This window comes from Leuciscus leuciscus (assembly GCF_965113295.1).
Source record: "Leuciscus leuciscus genome assembly, chromosome: 3".
Lineage (NCBI taxonomy): Eukaryota > Metazoa > Chordata > Actinopteri > Cypriniformes > Leuciscidae > Leuciscus > Leuciscus leuciscus.
This window is the reverse complement of record NC_138727.1, coordinates 47,897,960-47,920,047: the sequence shown is the minus strand read 5'-3', so window position 1 is coordinate 47,920,047 and position 22,088 is coordinate 47,897,960. Positions and strand designations below refer to the sequence as shown.

At 37.3% G+C, this 22,088-nt stretch overlaps 2 protein-coding genes across 9 annotated transcripts; both read left to right on the top strand.

Annotated features, from left to right (window-relative positions):
* Positions 1–1,093: 1,093 nt before the first annotated feature.
* On the top strand, positions 1,094–8,905 carry commd1 (copper metabolism (Murr1) domain containing 1). Its single transcript, XM_082165613.1, has 3 exons — positions 1,094–1,312; positions 2,536–2,823; positions 8,672–8,905. The coding sequence occupies exons 1-3, from the start codon at positions 1,139–1,141 to the stop codon at positions 8,777–8,779; spliced, it is 570 nt and encodes a 189-aa protein (XP_082021739.1). The 5' UTR covers positions 1,094–1,138; the 3' UTR covers positions 8,780–8,905.
* A 1,479-nt stretch (positions 8,906–10,384) lies between these two features.
* b3gnt2a (UDP-GlcNAc:betaGal beta-1,3-N-acetylglucosaminyltransferase 2a) lies at positions 10,385–20,969 on the top strand. Of its 8 annotated transcripts, none has more exons than XM_082165602.1 (3): positions 10,385–11,823; positions 16,000–16,088; positions 18,259–20,969. In XM_082165602.1, the coding sequence occupies exons 2-3, from the start codon at positions 16,049–16,051 to the stop codon at positions 19,533–19,535; spliced, it is 1,317 nt and encodes a 438-aa protein (XP_082021728.1). In that variant the 5' UTR covers positions 10,385–11,823; positions 16,000–16,048; the 3' UTR covers positions 19,536–20,969. The 8 variants fall into 8 exon arrangements, with proteins under 8 accessions (XP_082021728.1, XP_082021727.1, XP_082021726.1 ...); XM_082165601.1 differs by having other exon boundaries at positions 15,980–16,088; XM_082165600.1 differs by having other exon boundaries at positions 10,385–11,862.
* Positions 20,970–22,088: the final 1,119 nt, after the last annotated feature.

Sequence of the window (22,088 nt, the reverse complement as noted above, 5' to 3'; positions counted from 1 at the left end):
AATAGTGGTGTGTCCTGTGTGAGTTTATTTATCTAAAGACTCTTAAACATGTCTTAAAACAATGTTTGTGTATTAAAGCACTTTATTGTATTGCCGTAATATTATTTACACATGGCAGTTAAAATTTTTATCTAAGCATTTCATGAAAATATATCTCTGTATCTAGTATGTGCATTTTATATACTGTCACTTTATCATTAAAATTTTTAAAAAATTGTAATACTCAAAATTACCTTTCTTTCCGCACTTGTGCTGTTGATTCATCCCACTATCTGATGACAGTTTGATTGTATGCGCCTCTTTTCGGCTTTTGAAAGTTATGAACAGAAACACAAATTCACAGTAACATTTTAAATAGAAAATGAGAAACTCATGTTTTTTTTAAGTATTTTCCTTTGGTCGATCTTTTGGAAGGGTTGAACTGAGAATTAGGCTACTTGATCAAATTCGTACTGTTAAAAACTATGGCTGCGGGATATTGTGGGATATCAAAGGCAGCGAAGCATACATCTATCATTACATTGTTTAGTGCAAAAGAAACAAATGTAGAAAAAAACATTTTTGAAAATTAGGCCAATGTACGTTTTTATGTAACTGACTTAAAAAAGTTATGAACGGTCTTAAATAAATAAATTCAATGACTAATTTGCAAGACTAGTCTAAGCGGTTTATGCAACAGGCCCCAGGGGTCTATACAGTGTGAAATCATGTGCCTTGTTTCGTAACAGAAAGTCATATTTGGATAAGAAACCCCATAACATTTTCTTGAGATGTTGATTTATGACAAACAATAATAATAAAAAAAAATCATATTTAAATGATAATTACGAAATATTAGCATATTTCCATAAGAGTGCTACATTGATCACTGAATTAATGAAGCTGTTGTTGTTGTTGTTGTTGTCATGGTGAAACTCTTTACAGCAGATCCAGACTAAAACTGTGTCTGGTGTCAGATAACTTCACTAAAATATAATATCCACTACAGTGGACAAACGTCTATTCCTGGGCCCCAGGAGGATTATGTTTATGTTTATATAATATTTAACGGCTCTGGTTTATATTAAACAGAAAAATACCGGAAGTGAACGCGCGTTGCTCGTGACGCGGATCACATGACCCACCGTCAACATCCAACATGGCTGACGCGGACAGCCAGAGATGTGTGAGCGCTTTACTGAACGGAATCACTCAGAGACTTTATTACGGCAATACAGAAATCACAGAGGAGTTTCTGAAGAATGAACTCTACGCCGAGACGACGCAGGACGAGTTCCGCGCGCTGCATGACAAGATGAGGTCGCTTCTCAAGGTATCTATACACTCTCAATACGAGTTTTACATAATAGCGGGGACGTTTATTGATATTTCTGCATCAAAATACAAATGGAAACATTTCATTGAGAACTTTCATTGTTTAAAACTAAATGCAGGTGTGGATTGCCTTGTCTGTCCACCGCTAGAGAGCAGCAGATTTCTTGCAGCACCAATGCTAGTTTGCCAGGGCGTTAGATGTCACTTGCTGAACGTGTATCATTCAATTATGCGTTCATTCCTTACTTAGTAACGTTATGTAGTATTCAGTGTAAACTACAGTTTAGTAATCGACGATATGGATTTTTTGATGGCTGATATCTTAGAGAGCAGGTGGTTGATGGTCGATATTATAAAGCTTATAATGTGATGTATCACATTAATTAATCTAAAGATAGTAAATAACTCATGCATAACAATTGCTGGCTGCAATAAGATTTATATGTGTTTTACATAATTACTAAATTAGAGATAATTGTAGAATACATAAATATGCAAAAATACTTATAAAATGTAAAATATATAAAATAAACAGATTTATACTTTAGAAACTTTTTGATTCTGTAATCCTAATATATTATATTATATATTTTATTCAAATAAAGAAATAGTAAAAAAAAAAAAAATTGCAATACTGTTATTTTTACTAACAGTAAGGCAAACTCTATAATACATTTCATATACTGTTCATTTTCTTTAGTAGTTCTGTCTAATATTCGGTCAAATTTTCCATGCATCCATACATATATACAAAGTCACTTTTAAACAGTGACCTGTCAAAGAAGGCAGCATCAAATAACATAAGAACCAGTTTACTTTATCACATATAACGTTACGTTATACATATTTCGCGAAAGTAACTTCAATTAATTTAGTGATGGGACCATGAACAACTTTAAAATATTTTGCAGATTATTCCAAGTAACACAGGCATTATACTTAAATCTTTATTTCCCAAGCTCTGTTCAGACCCGAGAAACATTAAGAAATAACAGGTCATTTGAGAGAAGATTGTAGTGTACATTAGTGTTAAACAAAGACGGTAATCAAATGAAGACGGAAAATGAGCTCCTGTGTATCTGTGTCTTCAGCGCTGTCAAAATAAAAGTCTGCGTTCTGACTCCTATCAGCCAAACATTAAAACTTGAAAATTAAAAATGGCAAATATCATGATTTATCCCATTCTACACCCATAACCTGATCTGTCTGTCCCTCCTTCAGTCCATGGCATCAGCGGACATGGATCAGACGCAGCTGGAGGCGTTCCTCACGGCGCAGACGCGTAGGCAGGGTGGTGGAGGCGTGAGCCCGGAGCAGGCGGTCGCTCTGGGACGCTTCTGGAAGACCCACCGGACACGGGTGAGAGAGAGTCTGTTGGCTCAGAGCCGCTGGGAGCCCGGCCTCAGGGGCCTGAAGTGGAGGGTGGACCTGCACACGTCCGCCAGCAGGGGGCAGGTGTCCAACAGCCCCGTGGCACTGGTGGAGTTAGAGCTCGGCCGCACCGGAGAGGTGAGAAATGAGGGGTGGAACTCCATACTGCAGTGTTTTAAAAGCTCGACTTAAGCATGTTTTTGCATGCTAAAATCAGGGAAGTGTGTGTGGCCGAGGCTTCATCTACTTTAATCTGGAGACATTGAAAATGGCGTTTTTGTTTCAAAACGCTTCCCGTCCACACTAGCGTGTTCCAAACGTTTCTAATCCACAATGGAAATGCTTAAAGTCCCCATGAACTGGAAGTTGCAACCCACTTTCGTGTTGTGACGTATTTCCAAGTGAAACAGAATATACTGAATAGAGGGCATGTTTTACTGTAGCGCACCTCCTCTCCATCCCTCGCTCATAGCAGACTGATGGTTGGAGGGAAGTGGTTAAAGAGATACTCAACCCAAAAGAAGGAACGCCATTCCAGAGCAGAAGCAAAAAAAATTTGATTTTGATTAAAGATTATTACGACAAACAAAGTTTTCACGGATTAATCGTTCACCATAAGACTAGCTATGTGCGCTAACAAGTAAATAGGGTCAGTTTTGATTTTATTATGACTTTAAATCACCTTACTTCACATGCGTAAAACGTAATAAAATCTCACGAGATGATACCGAGAGAGCAGATGTATTAAAGTTCTCGCGCTATTTTTCTGGCACAATCATTCAATAATCTACTAACTCTAATGACTGCTTTGTCGGACAAAAATGGCGGATTCGGCGGATGGCGGATTATGATTGGTCAGATCGCCTATCAATCAAACTCTCTACAAAGGAACATTTCTCTTTTGCAACACTTTGAAAGTAACTAGCAGGCACAACAATGCCAGTGTAACTAACTAACTATAGATATCTATGAGTAGCCTACAATATGCATCACATAACTAAGGTTTTTGAATATATCAGGGTGAACGAAAGGCTAAAACGGAGAGAAAAAAAGTGTTTTCAAATGAAAATGTATTAGTGTGGACAACGCCTGAGAGTATTGATGATGATAATTTCTGCCAATCGCTTGGGAAATGTGGGTGCTCAGTCTGGTGTAACCGCACACACACATGAATATGTGTAGACATGTCCCGAAACAATGAAGTCACACCTGTCTGTGTTTGATTGCATAGGTAAGTAGTTGTGACATGTTGGCTGGGTGTTCAGAGATGTGTGAAAAAAGTATGTGGAAAATCTCTGAAAGCCTCAAAGTTGAAATTTGAGAGTATTTTAAGGATTTACATTGATATTAAGATTTAAGAGATATTAACAAATAGCATTATACTGTAGTGAAATTATTTTGCATTAGTGAATGAGCAAAGATTTCAAAGATATGCATTTGTGAATGAACAAGATCCATGCACAGGTAGAAGCTAATATAGAAGATATTAAGTATCATGTTAATCTTATGGCCAAAAAAAGATTTCTTACCAGGTGTGATTTTTTTTTTTTTTTTTTTTTTTTTACATTATTTTTATTACATGGTACAGGTACATTTTTTCATTCTTGATTGACAGATGTTCTGAGGTTTTGAATAATCTTCTGGGAACTGCACAGCTTACATTGTTTTTATGTTTTTTGCACCAGTAAATAGTATAATCGACAGCACAGCATGTTGTTGCATGTGCATTAACTACCTGCCAGACAAGTGTTGTATAAGCACTATTTATTCAGTCAGGGGAATGCAAACTGGCCTTTTGCATTTATTTATAATAGTCCAAATTGCAGGCGAAATTATTTATTCAAATTATACCATGGCACAGTTAAATTCTTGTTGACTTACAGATGTTGAGAGGTTTTGAATAATCTTCTGTAACTGCACCACTGTAAAGTAGTTCTGCTTTCCATGATGACGGTTTTGAATTGAATATCCAGGGAAAGCATAAATTAATAATTATGAAAATATACTACCGCGGTGTAAGTGGAAAAACACTCTAAAAATGTATTCTTTTTTATTTATTTATTTATTTTAGGGATGGGTGGGTGTTTTGTGGGTGTTGTATTTATCTGTGCTTGTGATTTGTGCATTTGTTATTTTGTGACTGTTCACTTGCCGTTAAGAGTGTTTGAGCTTTATTAGTTAGGCTAGTAGTTTTTGCTGTGGTATAGGTGTACTTAAAGTGTGCTTTAAGTAATAAATGGAAAGCAAAGTCCCCCCCCCCCCCAAAAAAAATATTTCTTCTAGCTGATCCAAAAAATTGTCTGATCTGTGACTCAAAAACCATAATATGATCCGAACTGTGAGTTTTGTGAACCATTGAACCACTAGTCAGCGCGAGCACTCGAGTTGTTTTTCACGACTTATTGCACTTAATAACTCCTTTTAAAATCAAGCAAGTCCAAGTCTTTGTCGCTTTCATGCGTTTCTTCTCACTAAAGTGTCAGTAGTTTTGTGATGCGTGTATATTTGCATGCTGTGATATACATGAATCTAGCAAAATCTCTAACGATTTTATATCATTTTTACCATCACCACGATATAAAACGCCATAGCGCCCAGCCCTAATTTATTAGTATTTTTGTGTAAATGCACATTCTGCACTGTAAGAGGAGGCTCCTTTCAGCTGTAAGTGGCTCTCAGACCGTTTGTTTGTCTGAGTGCTCTAATTGTTTGGTATAATTGGTGCCGTGTGCAGAGAGATGCATTACACGCCGTATGATTCATGCTCAGAGAATAGGGGACTGTTGGATATTCAATTCTCTTCCGAGCAGCGGGAGAGCATAAGGGTCCCTCATCACAGCCACAAAGATGCTAAAAACGGAGATTGATTCTTCATTCGGGGTCACGAGATCAATTACTGCATGATAAAACCTTGAATCATTCTCAGTGCCGTGTTTGTGTTTGGATGACAAGAAGGAAACGAGATTTTCACACATCCACAGTCCAATATGGTTATATACTGTATAGTTCAGTTATTAAAAAGAGTGAAAATTGCATTTTCTAACCTAAACGACTATTACGACTACATTAATATTTCAGGACTGACCTGTTGCCTAGTTGTCTGTCACATCCGTAGTGTGAGATATCAGATCATGTTTCTGTTTTCCAGCAACTCGTTTGCACAGATGAATTTGCACCTTAATTGAGCTTGTTTATTAAAAATCATTGTCAATTGTGCTTTCAGATGTTATTACATTTACTTTAGTCGCTGTGGTTACAGGTTATGTGATATGGCTATTGTGACTATACAAAAAGGGCTTGACATTAGGGGTGGGCGATATGGCAAAAAAAAAAATATATATATATATAATATATATATCATGATTCTTTTTCATGTTGGTTTCACTATTTTGCAAGTAACTGAGTATTACAGCCAAAGTAATGTCCCTATTTAAAAACAAAGCCTTACAAAAAAAAAAGTGGTGAAGGCCAAAGTGGTGAAGATTTAGGTCAAAGTGGTGAAGATAAAATTCTTTGTCATTATTTTCTTTGATATTAAAAGAGAAGAACAAAGATACACACAACATATACACAACATACAATATATTTCAAACTTGACAGGTGTAAGGGCACGAGTAAGTGCAATGTTTGGCATTGTTTGGATTAGAAATGCAAAAGATATCGGTAAATATATCGGTAAAAGAACCGATCACACATTGGCTTTTGCCGCTCTAGCTGCTGGCCACTCCCCCTCTGGCCACTCCCCCTCTCACACTGACACTGAGTGAGCACAGCGCAGGACCAGAGACAGAGAAGGTTGAAGAAAGCAGCGGAGCTTAAGTAGCGTTTTCTCGGAGTTCACTGTGTAGCCTGCTCCCTGAATCGGCGCGCTTATTCATTTGTGGATGTTAACTGAATCTGTAAGTCAGCTACACTGTTTATTTCTGAATATTATATGTTATTCTGGTGCGCTTAACGTTATCGCTACTGTGTTATAGTAGCCTATGCTATTCACCAACTACAGTGCGTGCAGAATTATTAGGCACGTTGATTTTCTGTTCATATTTTTTTTCTAGGCACATTTTACCAATTCCAAACCACATTAATGTTAATAATTACTATTCATTTTGTATTTAATCATTTATAAGCAATATATACTTGTTCATGAAGGCTAGAAATGAAAAATGCCTTATATTCATGTGTGCAGAATTATTAGGCACGTTTTCTTTTACAAATAAAATAAGCCAAAAAAGAGATTTAACTAAGACTGAAAAGTCAAAAATTATTAAATGCCCATGAGAAGGATGCAATACTAATGCAATACTAGAAATGGCAGTTAAGGCATGACCATTGGACAGTGAAATGCTCATTGGGTCGGCAGGGTCAGACAAATACAGGTGGAGAAAAGACACATGTTGACTGCAAAAGAATTAGGAATTAAGGTGAAGAACTAAGTGTGAAACCATCAGGAACCCTTTAGTCTCCAGCACCACCATTTTCCAGAACTGCAACCTACCTGAAGTCTCCAGAAGAGCAAGGTGTCAGGGTCTCAGAGACTTAGGTTAGGTAAAGAATCCTAAAAATGTACCCCCTCTTAATAAGAATCACAAGCTGAAGTGTAGTAAAATACATGAAGACTGATTTTTTTTATAGGCTTTATAGACAGACAGATTGAGAGTGACTCTTGAAGGACCAGCACCACATCCTCTTGTACTACTGTTTGAAGAATTCATCTTCTAGAATCTGACAGTAAGTTTTGGGAGTTCATTTTTAGTCCATCTCTGCAAAACGGACTTCAGGGTAGGAGATGGACTAAAAATTAACTAAAAATTAACTCCAAAAACTTACTGTCAGATTCTGGAAGATGAATTATTTTGATTATTTTGATCAAATAAATGCAAAAGTTGTAGGTTAGTTTAGGGCTAGGGTTATATTATGCTCTGGTTCTGTTCTGTGTGAATGAGACACTGCATAGAAGCTGCTTCGGCTTCTGATGTCATAATGATCTTCTGCTGATGTCATCTGATGTCATTCTCACTCTTCATCACTCCCATTCTTCTTGTCAGTCCCAGTCTTCTGCCCTTCTGGATCATTTTTACAAAAAAAAAAAAAACTTTAACACTATTCTTTTGCTGCCCTATAACTAAGGCATAATGAGGTATAAGTTACAGAATAAGCCATGAGGGTGATCAGAACCCATGCCAGATTTGTAGGCTAAATGCACTTTAAGTTCACGGTTTTCCCAGTAAATGCACTGCGTCCGAAACAAATACTTGCCAGAATCAAAGATCAAAGTTATGTTGAGAATAGATAAGCTCACTGTTCCCATTTTTAAAAAAGAGAAATGGTATTTGTCTGAATACTTCCCTATAGCATGTGAAAAACAGTACACCAACAGATTAGTATGTCGGAATACATAGTAGAGGATTTATGAATGGAGGTGAAGCGACGTAACTGGTGGGTCACGTGACCGTAACAACATGGCTTATGTAGTACGTCAGACCTTTATTCATACTATATAGAACAAACTTTTCTACAGTCATGAAGTTAATTCAATTTGAAATATTAGTTCCTACTCAAAATACGCGATTTCGGACCCTGCGATGAACACAAAAATTGGTTCACAAGTGATATGAGCGATAAGAAACTCAGTAGGAAAACAGTTCAGACAGACAATGAGACAAACTTGTTCATGGAATGCTGACTGACCAATCAGAATCAAGAATTCCAGGAAAACCGTTTGGAGATGCAAATCTAATCTGATTGTTTAAAAACATTCTATTAATTGATTCTGAATAGCAAATTCTGAATTCTGAGGACTGATGTGGAAACTACTTTTAGAGTGTTGTCCGTGCAGTGAATCTTACACCGCTGTATTGATGCGGGTGGACTCTAACAGCCGAGTCAGCAGCAGTTCTGATATTACACGTTATGTGTTGTTGAAAATGATTTTGGGTCTCTTCATCATACTGAATGTAAACGGTCTCTCTCTCTCTCTCTACTTCAGAGCTCAGAGTTTGTGTGTTTGGAGTTTGATGAGCAGAAGGTGAATCTGGTGCTGAAGAAGATGGCAGAGCTTCAGGACAGCATCGATAGCGTCGTGCACCGCAGCTAGAGCTTATCTGCGTGTTCATAGGTGTGTGTGTGTGTGAGAGAGAGAATGTGTGTTTAAGTGCTGTATTGTTATTTTCATCATAAATAATCATTGTCAAACCTCAAACTTTGATATCTGTGAGGTTTTTTTTTTTGTTTTTTGTTTTTTATTCCTCTCACTGGATTTTAGATTCTGTATTATTTCAGTGTTAGTTTTCCACTAATACACTTTGATAGACATGACTAAGAGACCCTGAAGGGACGTGCTGGTGGAAAAAATTTGGGATGGGCGTACCCTCGCAAAATTTTTGGAGAACCAAACGAACCAAGCAACCTGAACTACAAGTGTGACCTTAAATTGAACCAAACCCTTAAATTGAACCAAACATGCCAAGTGTGAACACTCCCTTACTCACTTCACAGGGATAATTGTGCTTTTACATAGTCTATAACATAGTTAATAACTAAATGAAGTAATAACCTCTAGTGGGAGTGCAGGTGACTGAATGATCTGACATGGACCTGTAAATCTTTGCGAGTTTATATTTATTATGTGTGCTAAATGATTTAGTGTTCTAGGAACAGCAGATGTTGACTAATATGATCCGTCTTTATTACCGCTGTGCTTTTGAGCGAAGGTCATCATTCTGAAAGTCAAATTAAAGTTATGCTGTTAATCTATACTTATTCATAGATAAGATCACTGTTCCCATATTTAAAAAAAGATAAATGGTATGTTGTTCATGATTAGGATACAAATAAGTGTCTATTATGATACAAATGCCATTTGTTTGTTGTAAAAAATATATATATTTTAGAAAACATAATTTAACACACAAAAAAGCTAGTGCTAAATGCACGAATGTTTGTATAAAATATATATTATTTTACTTTTATTCAGTGTTTATTGTTAGAAAATAAAATTGTCAACCTCAAATGAAATGAATAGGAAATAAAACAACTTATAATTTTTTTTTTTATATATATATAAAAATGTCCTATTTTATAAAGGTATAAAGACAACATTCACTGACTTTTGAAGTTGTTAAAATTTGGATGCTACTTTGTACCCCTTTATCTTTTACTTTTATTTTGTCTGTGTTTCGAGACTCAGTATTTACTAATGCACTGCGATGGCACCCATTCTGTTTAAATATTTAAGAAGAGTTAACACCCATCAGGTGAACGGGTTGAGACGTGTGACGTGTCAGGTCGCGCAGGTGTGAATATCTGGATGTGAACCAGACCAGGACTGTTGTGTGTTGTTTATCATAGACCAAACACATCAGTGTGCTTTTGTTCCTGCTCGACCTCAAACAGATGGTCCTCGTTCTCTCATTTACAACAAATGTGGAGTTTAAAACAGCCTAAGAGCTGGTGGACAACCAATTAATTATTCAGATGGGAAGACAATGGGTGTTATTGTGGCCTTTGAAAAGTATCATATGAGTTTACTAGTGATGATTGATTGCAATGAAGCAATGTAAACATCTCAGAAGAAAGCTATGACGGCGCGCAAATTTAAACAATGTGACAGAAGCTGTGAATGTGCTGCTAACTAATGATTTCATTCGAATAATGAGTCATTTGTTCGAGTTTTACAACTAAACTTTGTTTACAAGCCTGATACTGACAGAACCAACTGTTAATGCTGCCACTCCGGGTTTATTGTGCTGAACAGAACAGAACAGAATAGAATAGAATAGAATAGAATAGAATAGAATAGAATAGAATAGAATAGAATACTGTTAGGTTGAGATAGGATTAACAAATATCAGGAGAATATCTGATTTGAACAAAACAAAAAAACATTTGATCTTTCTTACATTAAATGATTCTCATTACTAAAATATATTATAGTGAAATTGAGTGCCTATAAAGTCTGCTATCAGAATACTAATATTAAAAACAGCAGAGGACGATTTGAATACATTACCTATGCTTAATTTGATTTTACTTTTACTTAGTAAAGGTATAAATACTAAAAGGACAGATACTTTAATAATGGGAAATATATAAATAAATAAAATGACATGATAACTGCAATATTGTTTGTGGTGGCTGCATTCATTTTCCACTGCTTTTAGGTAACAAAGCCATTTAAGTGAATCATGAAAAATCAATAGACTATAAAATATTTTTCAGACTGCAGCCTTCCACGTAATGCAGAAAATATTTTAAAAGGAATGCTATAGGGCGTATAGTGTGGCAAAGAAAAAGTGTTGTAATGTTTAATTAAATGTCATTCCTTTATTATTGGACTTTTTTTTTGCATGTAAAACATTTCCAATTGGTTAAACTTAGAAACGAAAGTTGACCTGCCTTAAAAACATGAGTAAACTCAACTTGAAAATAACCTTTGTTTCAACTCACAAATAGTCAAGACAATTGATTAAGTTTAATTAATTCAAAATCCCAAAGTGGTCACGACAATTGGAGTTAAAGGTATGAAATAAGTTCAAATAACTGAATGGGGTTATCAAACATACACATAAAGTGAATATATTGTATGCATAATGTGCTTTCAAGGTGAAGAATATGGGTGTGTTACCCTGAGGCAAGTTTTAGGCAGTAGTCAGAGGAATTCTCTCTCTCTCACACACACAGACATTCGTACAGGACATCTTGTAGACACCGTGGTATTTATATGTAGGTGATGATATAGGCTCAACCCTAACCCCACCCCCAAACCTGTTGATATCAGTACATGTAAAGCAAAACATAATTTGTGCACATTGCAAGTAGTAACGGGCGTTTTCGCCGAGCTTAACTCTGTGATGATTATACAAAATTGGCATTGGCATAGCTAAACCTGTGCACGTGCGTGCCCGTGCCCGTGCGCGCGGCCGTGGTCAGAGGGGTTCGCGCGTGAGGAGACTCTGACCTGCTCGAGTACATGCGTTACCGCTCTCTGGCACGCTAGCATGGAAGACTAAATGTAAACGGGACTTTCAAGTTTACTAAAGAAATAAACAACAGAGGTTCCGTTCGGTGGACTACGGGCAAAGGACAGAGGAAAATGTCCCTTCTTTGAAGAAACATCAGTTGTGAGTCGCTGTTATAAAGGTGAGAAGAGTCGCGACTGCCACGCACCTACCCGTACAGGTAAATCAGACTAGATAAGAGTAACGAGTTAGGACAAAGAAAATGCCTAAATAGATAGAATGTGTCTACTGAATTAAAAAATAGCGATGGTGATCGAATAGCCTACTACATATGAATGTTTTAATTTTGGTAGGTCTGTTAGTCATTTTCACCACCCTGATATTTATAAGGGGAAATAAATGTTTGATCGTTTTATTATTATTAATTTCGACAAATATTTTTCTATCTATCTATTGGTCTGTCTGTCATTTTTCTAACTGTTTTCTGTCTGTCTATCTATCTATCTATCTATCTATCTATCTATCTATCTATCTATCTATCTGCCTAATCCTTAATGGGTAGTTCGCTTCAAAAATTAAACTTTTATCATTATATCTCTATTCTCACATCTTGTCTTTCCAAAGCTGTATGAGTTTATTTGTTTATTTTGTGGGAAACAAAAGTACAATTAAAGACTTTTTACATAGATCCTTTGACATCTATACAGTTACCACTGAATGTTGCTAATACAATGCTATTTGTATAAAAAAAAAAAAAAAAAAAAACATTACGATGTCCAGAAACCAATTTCAATAGTGCATTGAGAACTCATGTTTAATGTGATAGTTTCGTTCTTACATCTACTATATCTATAAATGAACGTCATATGGATAGGTGTGTTTTGCAGTAGGCTATATCTGTGAAGCGAGATGTTTAAAACAAATTGTTGGGGACAACATCAACCCTGGCAAAAAGGGGTGGGGACGTGTCCCTCCCGCCTCACCCGCAAATTACGCCTATGATAACATAATCTGATGGCCCAGATATGTGGGGAAAAAAAATGCAGCTCGTTGGACATCGGAAATTTGCTACGACACACTTGAGAACCAATAATATTTGTTATTGATGTCCAACCTTCACCATATTTGAAATTTTGGGTAAAAATTTCAGTCTGTCTCTCACATAAAGCTATTATATGGCTTAATAAAGTTGATAAGATATGGACCACGTTCATTTTGCTTTTGGCTTTTCCTGGTTTCTTCCATGGTAAAGAAATTATAGGCCTATCCGTTGAATCTTAAAAATAAACAAAAAATTGTGTGTTGGGAAAAAAAATCCATATGTATCTAAAATGTCACGAGGGTGAAAAAATACATAACTTACATTTTTAGGTGAACTATTGCTTTAAGGATCGTTCACAGTTTCAACACTGTTTAAAAAAATAGGCTACCTGAGCTTTAGCGAATAAACCATGACGCCTGTGGAAAGTCCTTGTAATGACAGGAGTATCAACATGTGTGTACTGTGATCTAATGAACACACACACACACACACACACACACACACACACACACACACACACACACACACACACACACACACACACACACACACACACACAAACACACACACACACAAACTACTCATTGCTGTAGTACAGTGAAGCATTAGCCTATGCCTTCAGGATGTTGACTACACCTTTAAAATCACAGTTTTCAGAAAGAGACAAATATGTCTAAAGGCAAACAACATTTTCTCCTTTTAAGCCTTTACGTAGCAATGTTTTTGTTTTCTTTGTCTTGTTCCAAGTTGTTAACTTAGAATTCGTTCTAAACGATTCAGTCAAAAGCGATTCAGAAAATGTTTCCATTCATTGAATTTAGTCCAAATAAACTGTCCGAACAAACTTGTTGGTGCAACTTGTCACTCAATGTGATTGACCAATAGCAAATCACAATGATCCAATCAATTCCCGATGGACAAAATCAAGTCCTGCCCTACATTTGTTCTTTGTTTACATTTGTTTGTTGTTTCACTCACAATAGAGAAGAAAAGACTATCTCAGCTTCAGGTGCATGCCAACTTTAAGAGCATTAAATGGTGGTACATTAGCCTGGAAATCCAGACCTAAATCTAAAAGATTAATGGTCTGGTGTCGACTAATGAAAATCGGCCAGCTCGAGGGGCGGCACCAAGCATGCATTTGAAAATCTCACAGCACGCAATTGGATAACACTACGACCAATCACAACAAGCCCCATATGCTTAGCTACCAGCGGAGCTAACTGGTAGATTAGACTCTTACTGTATCCGGTCGGCAAAAAAGAAAAAAGTCCTTCTTGCAAAGGAACGATTCGAGCGCCGTCTTCTGTTCCTCTTTTAGATAAAAAGCCAAGTCTAACTCGTTCATTGAAGCGGCCAAAGCCGTTTCAAACAACTGGTGTTCATCCATAGCCATCTTGCAATGTTTACTAATGACTTTGACGTCACAGCGCTGATGTCATCTGTTTAGCTCGCCTCTGGCCCGCCTATATCAGATAACCCGATGTGATTGGTGCAGCTCAGATCGAGGGGCATATTTAATGAGCATCATTACTCTACGCCAGAGTAACTCGCTGAGAAATTCAACTTGTGCTTTCGTGAGAACTCTGGATTACCAGGGTAGTTACAGATATCACAAGTAGTCTATGTCACAAAATACTTAAAGGGGTGGTATAATGCCCTTTTCACAAGATGTAAAATAAGTCTTTGATGTCCCCAGAGTGTGTATGTGAAGTTTTAGCTCAAAATACCCCATAGATATTTTAGCAAAAACACACCATTTTTGTGTCTGCCTTTTTAAATGAAAATGAGCTGCTGCTGCTCCCGGCACAGGGGGCGGAGCTTCAACAGCTCCTGTCCTTGTACCTTGTAGACATGCACTGAAAATTTCAACAAATTTTAGCCTTTTATGTTTAAACCGGAGCCAGATGATGATGGAGAGACTCAAGAAGTGACAACATGTAGAATGCAACAGGACATTTCTGAATGGTTAGTTGATGAATTTATGTAGCTTATGTGTAGTTATCTTCTAGTCATTGATTAACATCTAATAAATAATCTATAAATTGCTTTCTCAGGGGCGGGGTTTATGTACATTTTAGGGTTATTGATGTCACTAACCCGGGAGGAATGTGGTGTAGTCTCTACCAACCTTTGTTGTAGTCCTTAAAAAACAATTTCTTTAAAAGAAAATATCTCCCTTTTCTTTAAACTTTGAGCATTGTAACTTTGCAGATGTTGTTTATGCTCAAACAAACAACATAACACACTAACTAAAGTTAGAAAAGTGAAATCATAATCAACCACCCCTTTAAGTAGTTTGTTTAAAAAAACAACAGTATTTTAGGAGATTAATATGCGTGTACTGTAATGGTGTGTGACACTTTATATGACATTAAATTTAAAGTGAAAAAACATCCTAAAAACATTTTAGTTCTGATGTAAAATTTACCGATTTTCTTAATTATTTTTCTTTTTCTCTGTTGCATTCTTATTTCCATTGCCAATCTAGCAGTTGCTCAGTCACTTATGTGTTAGTCACTCTTAAATGCTGCACAAAACATGCATGTGGCCTATAAAGAAGAGGGCTGAACCGACAGAGAGGGAGTGTGATTGTGTCTGGATTGGACTCTGCTAATGGGTTCTTGCACCAAAAAACTGTTAAAAGCCGAGAGAAGTGATAGCATTGAGTCACAGTGTGGAAAGTTTTCCCTGTGGGAGTGTAGGTAATGTCATGCTGGGAAAAGATCTAAATTGCAGTCATAAAATGGACCTGTTGCCCTGCAATAAATATTTTCGAGTTCAGTCTTCGGCACACCACGTTATGCTATCTGATGCGTACTGCATGCAAAATATGACAAGCTGAAATCAAATCTTTGAAAATGTTCAGAGGCTGAATATCATGAGGCTCGTCATACAGTCTTTTGGCCTCTATTTTGCTTAGCAACTACATTAACCATCCCTAAACTATCGATCGATTGCTTAACATGCCAGTCAGACGGTCTCTTCCAGGGTTAGTGAGACAAAATAAACTGAATACCAGAGCTATTTAGTCAAACGTCTGGCTACACGAGAGTCTGACGCTGCACATCTGTAATTGGTGTCATGAGGAACACATGATGTGTTTGAGGAATGAGAGAAGGAAGCATGTGACATTACATGAAATTCAGGGTGATGCTAAACACTAAGCTTGAGCAGGAAAGAAAGACAGATATTTGGAAGAAAACAGGTTGAAAGGGGAATGTTTGGATGGTGTGGAGACTGTGATAGAGAGAGACCTTGGTTTCGGTATGAAACATTGGCTGATATGCAGCAGGTTCATCCCTTACTGTTCAGGTACAGTCGCAGGAGGAGAAACCCTGGACGCTTCCCACCGGATTCACTCATGGATCTCACCCTAGACTTACCCTGCAGATGCCCTCGCTGTGAGTCACGGACCAACCGTTACTTTAACGTTTTACTGTCATCTATGTGTTAGCTGACGCTTTCTTAAAGGAGAAGTTCATCCAGAAATTAAAATTCTGTCCTGTTTTACTCATCATTTACTCAGCTGTTTTTACTGTTTTTGTTTTTGTGGTACACAGAAGAATATTTTTTTATTCTGAGCCTTCTGAAAGCCTTCAGCTTTGTGTCGAAAGACTTAAATTTAGGTTTTTCATGCACAATGCTATGATTTCAACCTTAAAAGTCATTAATTGTGCTATTGTTTTTAGAGATGCACGATATATCGGCCACCATATCGGTATTGGGCTGATATATGTTCATTTTTAATGTCATCATAATTTGCCTGACAATAAAATTTGGCCGATATATTAACAGCCATGTCCCAAGCACACATTATAATGCTCTCATTACGATTTCATGCAGCCTATATGACAGCACATGTTGCACTGAACTCTATTTTCCTTTTTTTGAAGTGATTCTAATCATTTTTCAAGCAATTCAAAACCATTATGGCGAACAGGGTGAATCTGAAGTGTCTCAGCTGAAGGAAATAATTAATTATTTATCTGCTTTAATGGTGAGACTTTTGTTTTTGTAATCAGATACATTTAGCCGTATGTATATGCTCTTAAAAAAAAAGAAGTTCTTTATTAGCATTGATGGTTCCATTAAGAACCTTTAACATCCATGGAACCTTCCAATTGCTGGAACCCAAAATGGTTCTTCTATTGCACTTTTGCGTATATGTAGAAAAGAGCTGTAATGATATGGGTGAGTGAACAATGACAAGTTTAATTTCTGGATGAACCATTCCAGGAAGTTCTTTTTACTTGTCTACTAAAATTTACAACGAAAGGTTGCTCTTTGCACCTTCCTTTTGAAAAATTTATAATATGTTGTGGTTAGTGTGTGTTTTTGCATGAGCACGCTTCTTTTTGGGGTTGAGGTATAATAATGTGCTGCACTAACACCATAAATCTTTAGTGCTCAGTTCTGGTTATCTACTCAAATCCATTTGTAAAAAAGGAGGAAGAAAGAAAGAAAGAAAATAAATTAAAATAAGAGCAATTTGTGCCATGGAGAAAGTCGTTTTATTAGGGTGACATTGTTTTTCATTTGAAATAACATGCAACAATGTAATGAATTGTGCATAATAAAAACAGGAACCTGCATTAAGACAATAAAGGTCTGTTCACACCAAGAACGATAATTATAAAGACAAGTGACTCATAGAATAAAGGTTCAGTGCTGTTCTATATAGAACCCTAGGATTCTTGATTACATTTCAAAGAACCCTTTATGCCAAAAAGGTTCTATATAAGGAGAAATGTCTTCATGTTTACACTTACATTTATTCATTTAGAAGACGCTTTTATCCAAAGCCACTTACAATTGGGGAATAATGAGATCTTTAATGGGTTATTTAATTTTTTTCTTGTGATAAAGTATGTTTACAAATTTTAATTCATAAAATTTAATTAAAACTAAAATTGTTAATTAAAACTTAATCCATAAAACGATTCCATGATGGAACCCCTAAAATGTTCTATATACATGAAGCACCTGATAGAACCCTTTGAGATTCTAACTTTGTCTTCTTAATTATTAGCGCATACTCCTGCTTTAAATGCTCACGCTCTTTAAAGTCATGTGATTCTGATTGAGTCTCAATGTTTTTATAGTTCATCAGCTGGACAAAAATTGTTGAGGACTTCCCTATTCTCAGAATTATAATGATTATTAAAACTTTATCATTATTGTTCTTGGTGTATAAATGCATGAATTTCAATTCTGATCTGGGCCACTTACATTTGTGGAAATAAATTAGATTTATTACAAAGTATGTAAGTGTCACAGATCAAAATTGATATTCATGATTTGAACACACTGTCATTCAGTAAACAAAGTCTTAATTCACCGTATCAGTAAAGGTTTTGCAAAGTACTCTCATGGTTGAGGTTTTAACACATTCTGTTTGGGATGAAGTCCATACTAACTGACTTTTTATCCAACATAACTAACATATTCCTCCACTTTCCAGGTCATTAAGGTTTGCCCATCCCACTTTCTCCACCATTTTCTGTAGACCATCCACACCTCTGTTTCCAGACTGTATCCCAATAGGTAATGAATCTCCTTCTGTGTCTATAGGTGGCGAGGGCATCTTCAAAATGAACAGCAACTGGAATAGGACTAAACTGCTCGGAGTGCTGATGTTAGCCAATTTCCTCATCTACATCATGGTGGAAGTGTCCCGAAGCTACGGGAAGGAGCAGGTCATCTCCAAGCGGCAGAAAATGATGCCCAAAGTGTTCTGGAAGAAGCCGAAAGTCAGTGAGGCGTTCTGGAATCGGGAGCAGGACCGTTTGGACGACATCTACTACCTGCCCCTTGTGAATGGCAGCGAGCCTCCTCGTGACTTTCGGGGAATCCCACATTGGCTGAATCGCACAAGTCCGTGCCGGCCAAACGACAAAGTGCTGACACAGATTAAGGACTTCAGTTCCCTACCACAGCGATTCCAGGATTTCCTATTGTACATGGGATGTAGGTCGTACCCATTGATATCAGACGCACCCAAAGTGTGTTCTGAACCCCCGTACCTTTTGTTTGCGATAAAGTCCATTGCGCCACATTTCGACCGACGGCAAGCCATCCGGGAATCATGGGGTCGCGCGGGTTTCCTCGATGGCCGGCGCATTGCCACTGTCTTCCTACTTGGGAACACGACTGCGACGGACCACTTCCCGGACTTGTCGGATATGGTCAAGCACGAAGCGGCGTTGTATGGTGACGTTGTGCAATGGGATTACCGGGACTCATTCTTCAATCTCACCTTGAAAGAAATCCTTTTTTTGGAGTGGTTTGGGACACATTGCGCTTCTGCTCAATTCGTCTTCAAAGGCGATGATGATGTTTTCGTCAACACGCACCATATTCTGACCTACCTAGGCAACTTTTCAATGTCCAGCACTAAGGATATTTTTATTGGTGACGTAATTACCAATGCCGGCCCACACCGGAGCAGAAACCTCAAGTATTATATCCCCGAGAGTGTGTTCCTGGGGGGTTACCCTCCGTACGCGGGTGGAGGAGGCTACCTGTATTCGGGAAATTTGGGACTGCGGCTAAGAAAGATCTCTCGTCTGGTCACGTTGTACCCGATTGATGATGTGTACACTGGGATGTGTCTGCAGAGACTGGGACTGGTACCGGAGAAACACGTGGGATTTAAGACCTTTGACATTGAGGAGAAGAACAGAGAGAATCTATGTGCTTACCAAAGTTTGATTCTGGTCCATCCCAGGAGCCCACAGGACATGATAAAGATCTGGTCTTGGATAAATGACCCTAAAGTGAACTGTACCGCTGTGTCTACACCGGCCACGAAAGGCTCTAAAAGACGCGGCAAAAGCAAAAAGAGCTGATTATAATCAGTAATGCTGTCTATACTGAAGAGACAACCACAGTACACTGACTGACTTAATGTTATATTGCTGACGTACTCCACACACGCTAATTCTTTCACTTTGACACATTCAGTGTAGACAGTGTCAAACTGTTACGGTGCGACACAACAGCGTTCATGCAAGAAATTGCATGAAATCTACCTTTCGGAACCCCATGTATTCAGAGTAAAAAAAAAAAAAGTAGGGTGGGGTTTAAATGTGAAAAGGCTCAGTGATGCCACCTGAAAGGGACATTGTTTCAGGGGTGGAGCAAGTTATATTTAAAAGTCCCCCTGTGGTGAAAATCAAGCTTTTAATGTTATTTATATGTCTAAGTGGTGTTTTTAATGTGCTTTCAGACAAACCATGTGTAAATTCATGTCAACACCCTTGCTGAGTATTTTCTCCTTAAAACTGCAGTGAACCAAAGACAGTCTCAAAAACACGGTTTGAAATCGCTGGTGTTTCTGACATCACAAACTACCTTGTAACCAATCAGGTCAACGTGGGATCATCAACGAGTGGATCTCTGAGCTGGAGTGAGTGAGAACCGCCTATACTAAATATTCATAGAATATTCATAGAACCGCCTATACTAAATGAGGCAAGGGTGTTGAGTTGCGATCTAAGATTAGTTTTACGGGATAAAATGATTGACTAAAGTGGGACTTTAAAGAAAGTCAAATTTTCACTGGAATAATGTGAACGGATGAATCGTGTACATTAATGTACATTAAACGTCTCAAGAGGGATTGTGCTGCATTACACAGTTCCTGCCTTTATTTACTCGCAATCACTAAAATATGATGCATTGTGAGAAATCAGGGTGTATTTTCATAACAAGAATGAGCTAAAGAGACTGATGGGTTTATTTTGTGTAATTTTCTGTTGTTGCTTTTATTTATGCCTGTATTTGTGTTTGGGAAAAGCAGAACTTAGCTGTTTGACTTCTATCGCATTAAACCTCCATACTCTCAGGAAGCTGTAGTTTGTTCGATCGCCAATTACACTTGCAGGTGTGTAACACACAATATTAGATGTTTTTATTACTTAATTTGAATGCTGCTTGTTCAAGTGAGTTGTGACCTTTGCACCATTGTTGTAGGGCAACTTACAACACACACAACAAGCTGAATGAGACTCGTAAGTTCAAAGTCTAGCCAAACCTCATCACTGTATAATTCTCTGTTAACTCCATTGGGAGCACTAAGGATGGGATTTCTGTGTCATATTTTGTGAGAAGTTCAGTATGTTCAATATGAGTTGTAATCATGTTCACACATTTTTAATCATGGATCAAATGAAACCTTCTGAAACAGGCTTGACCCCTTATATGTGAAACTTATCTTTATCATTTTACAGTTAAGCACTCGTGTTTTGTGTTTATCCTAATAAAGTTCTGCTGTGTTCATATTTGTCATTGTCACCTGAGGCTATCTAAATGAAAATAATTAAACAGATGCAGATGTGGGCAATTGTGGACCATCCATGGACAAAAACAAAAAGCAATGGCTGCATGTGAAATCGAATACTTCCCTATTATAACAGGCGAAAACAGTATGTGACAAAAGAAGTATGTCCGAATTAAGTACTCATAAAGAGTAAGCAAAAAGTACCCGGATAACCTACTACTTCCGGTGAGATTCTGAAGTGTGCATACGATGGTCACTTTACTATCCCATGAGGCCACGGGAGAGGATTTGTGAATGGCAGTGAAGCGCTGGTAGGTCACATGATAATGACAATATGGTGAAGGTAGTACGGCCAGATTCATTCATACTACACACCTTATAGAAAACGTACTACTTTAGTGGTTGTGAAGTAATTACTTATTCAAAATAAGTACTACCTACTCATGAGACTATTTCGGATGCAGTCGGAAGTAATTTTTGATCACATGATCCTGGTGGCACATCCTCACAATTCATTAAAAAATTAGGCAGGTTATTTGAGATATTACCTTGGATTTAAACCCAAAGAAGTACACAAATTTGATGCAAACATTCTATTTGCTATATATCAAGCTTACACTTCAGGTTAAAAATGAAGCAGCAGTGACATCTTCATGTATGGAACATATAATACCCTGTACTCTTTCAGAGTACTCTCTTCAAGCACTTTGCCATGACATAATCGTCATATTTCAATTTAATTCAATTCACATTTATAGCGCTTTTCAAAATCTACATATAATTTCAAAGCAGCTTTACAGAAAGTGCACGAGTCCACATTACAATTTAGAGTGATCTATTATCAGAGGTAACTGTCTAAGTTATGTATTTCAGAAATGTACATATACAAAATCACAGTTAGCAAAAAAGGTATTCATTTAAACAAGGTAATAATTTAATGCAAAAAAAAACAATGAGCTAATTTAAGTAATGAATACTTAAAGGTAGGGTATGGGATTTGCAAAAAGGCCGGCAGATTTTGAAAATACACAACTCAAATGGTCCTACCTTCTTTCCTCCAACGCTGGCCCTGACTCCACCCATTCGAAGAACATGGAGGGGGAGGAGGGTATGGTACGAC

Bases quoted from the DNA above. Each gene is read 5' to 3' on its own strand.
- commd1 (XM_082165613.1), top strand. From the start codon at position 1,139: ATGGCTGACGCGGACAGCCAGAGATGTGTGAGCGCTTTACTGAACGGA. The intron at 1,313-2,535 runs GTATCTATACAC...TCCCTCCTTCAG, and splicing joins AGATGAGGTCGCTTCTCAAG to TCCATGGCATCAGCGGACAT. The intron at 2,824-8,671 runs GTGAGAAATGAG...TCTCTACTTCAG, and splicing joins AGCTCGGCCGCACCGGAGAG to AGCTCAGAGTTTGTGTGTTT.
- b3gnt2a (XM_082165598.1), top strand. The intron at 16,089-18,258 runs GTGAGTCACGGA...CTGTGTCTATAG, and splicing joins ACCCTGCAGATGCCCTCGCT to GTGGCGAGGGCATCTTCAAA.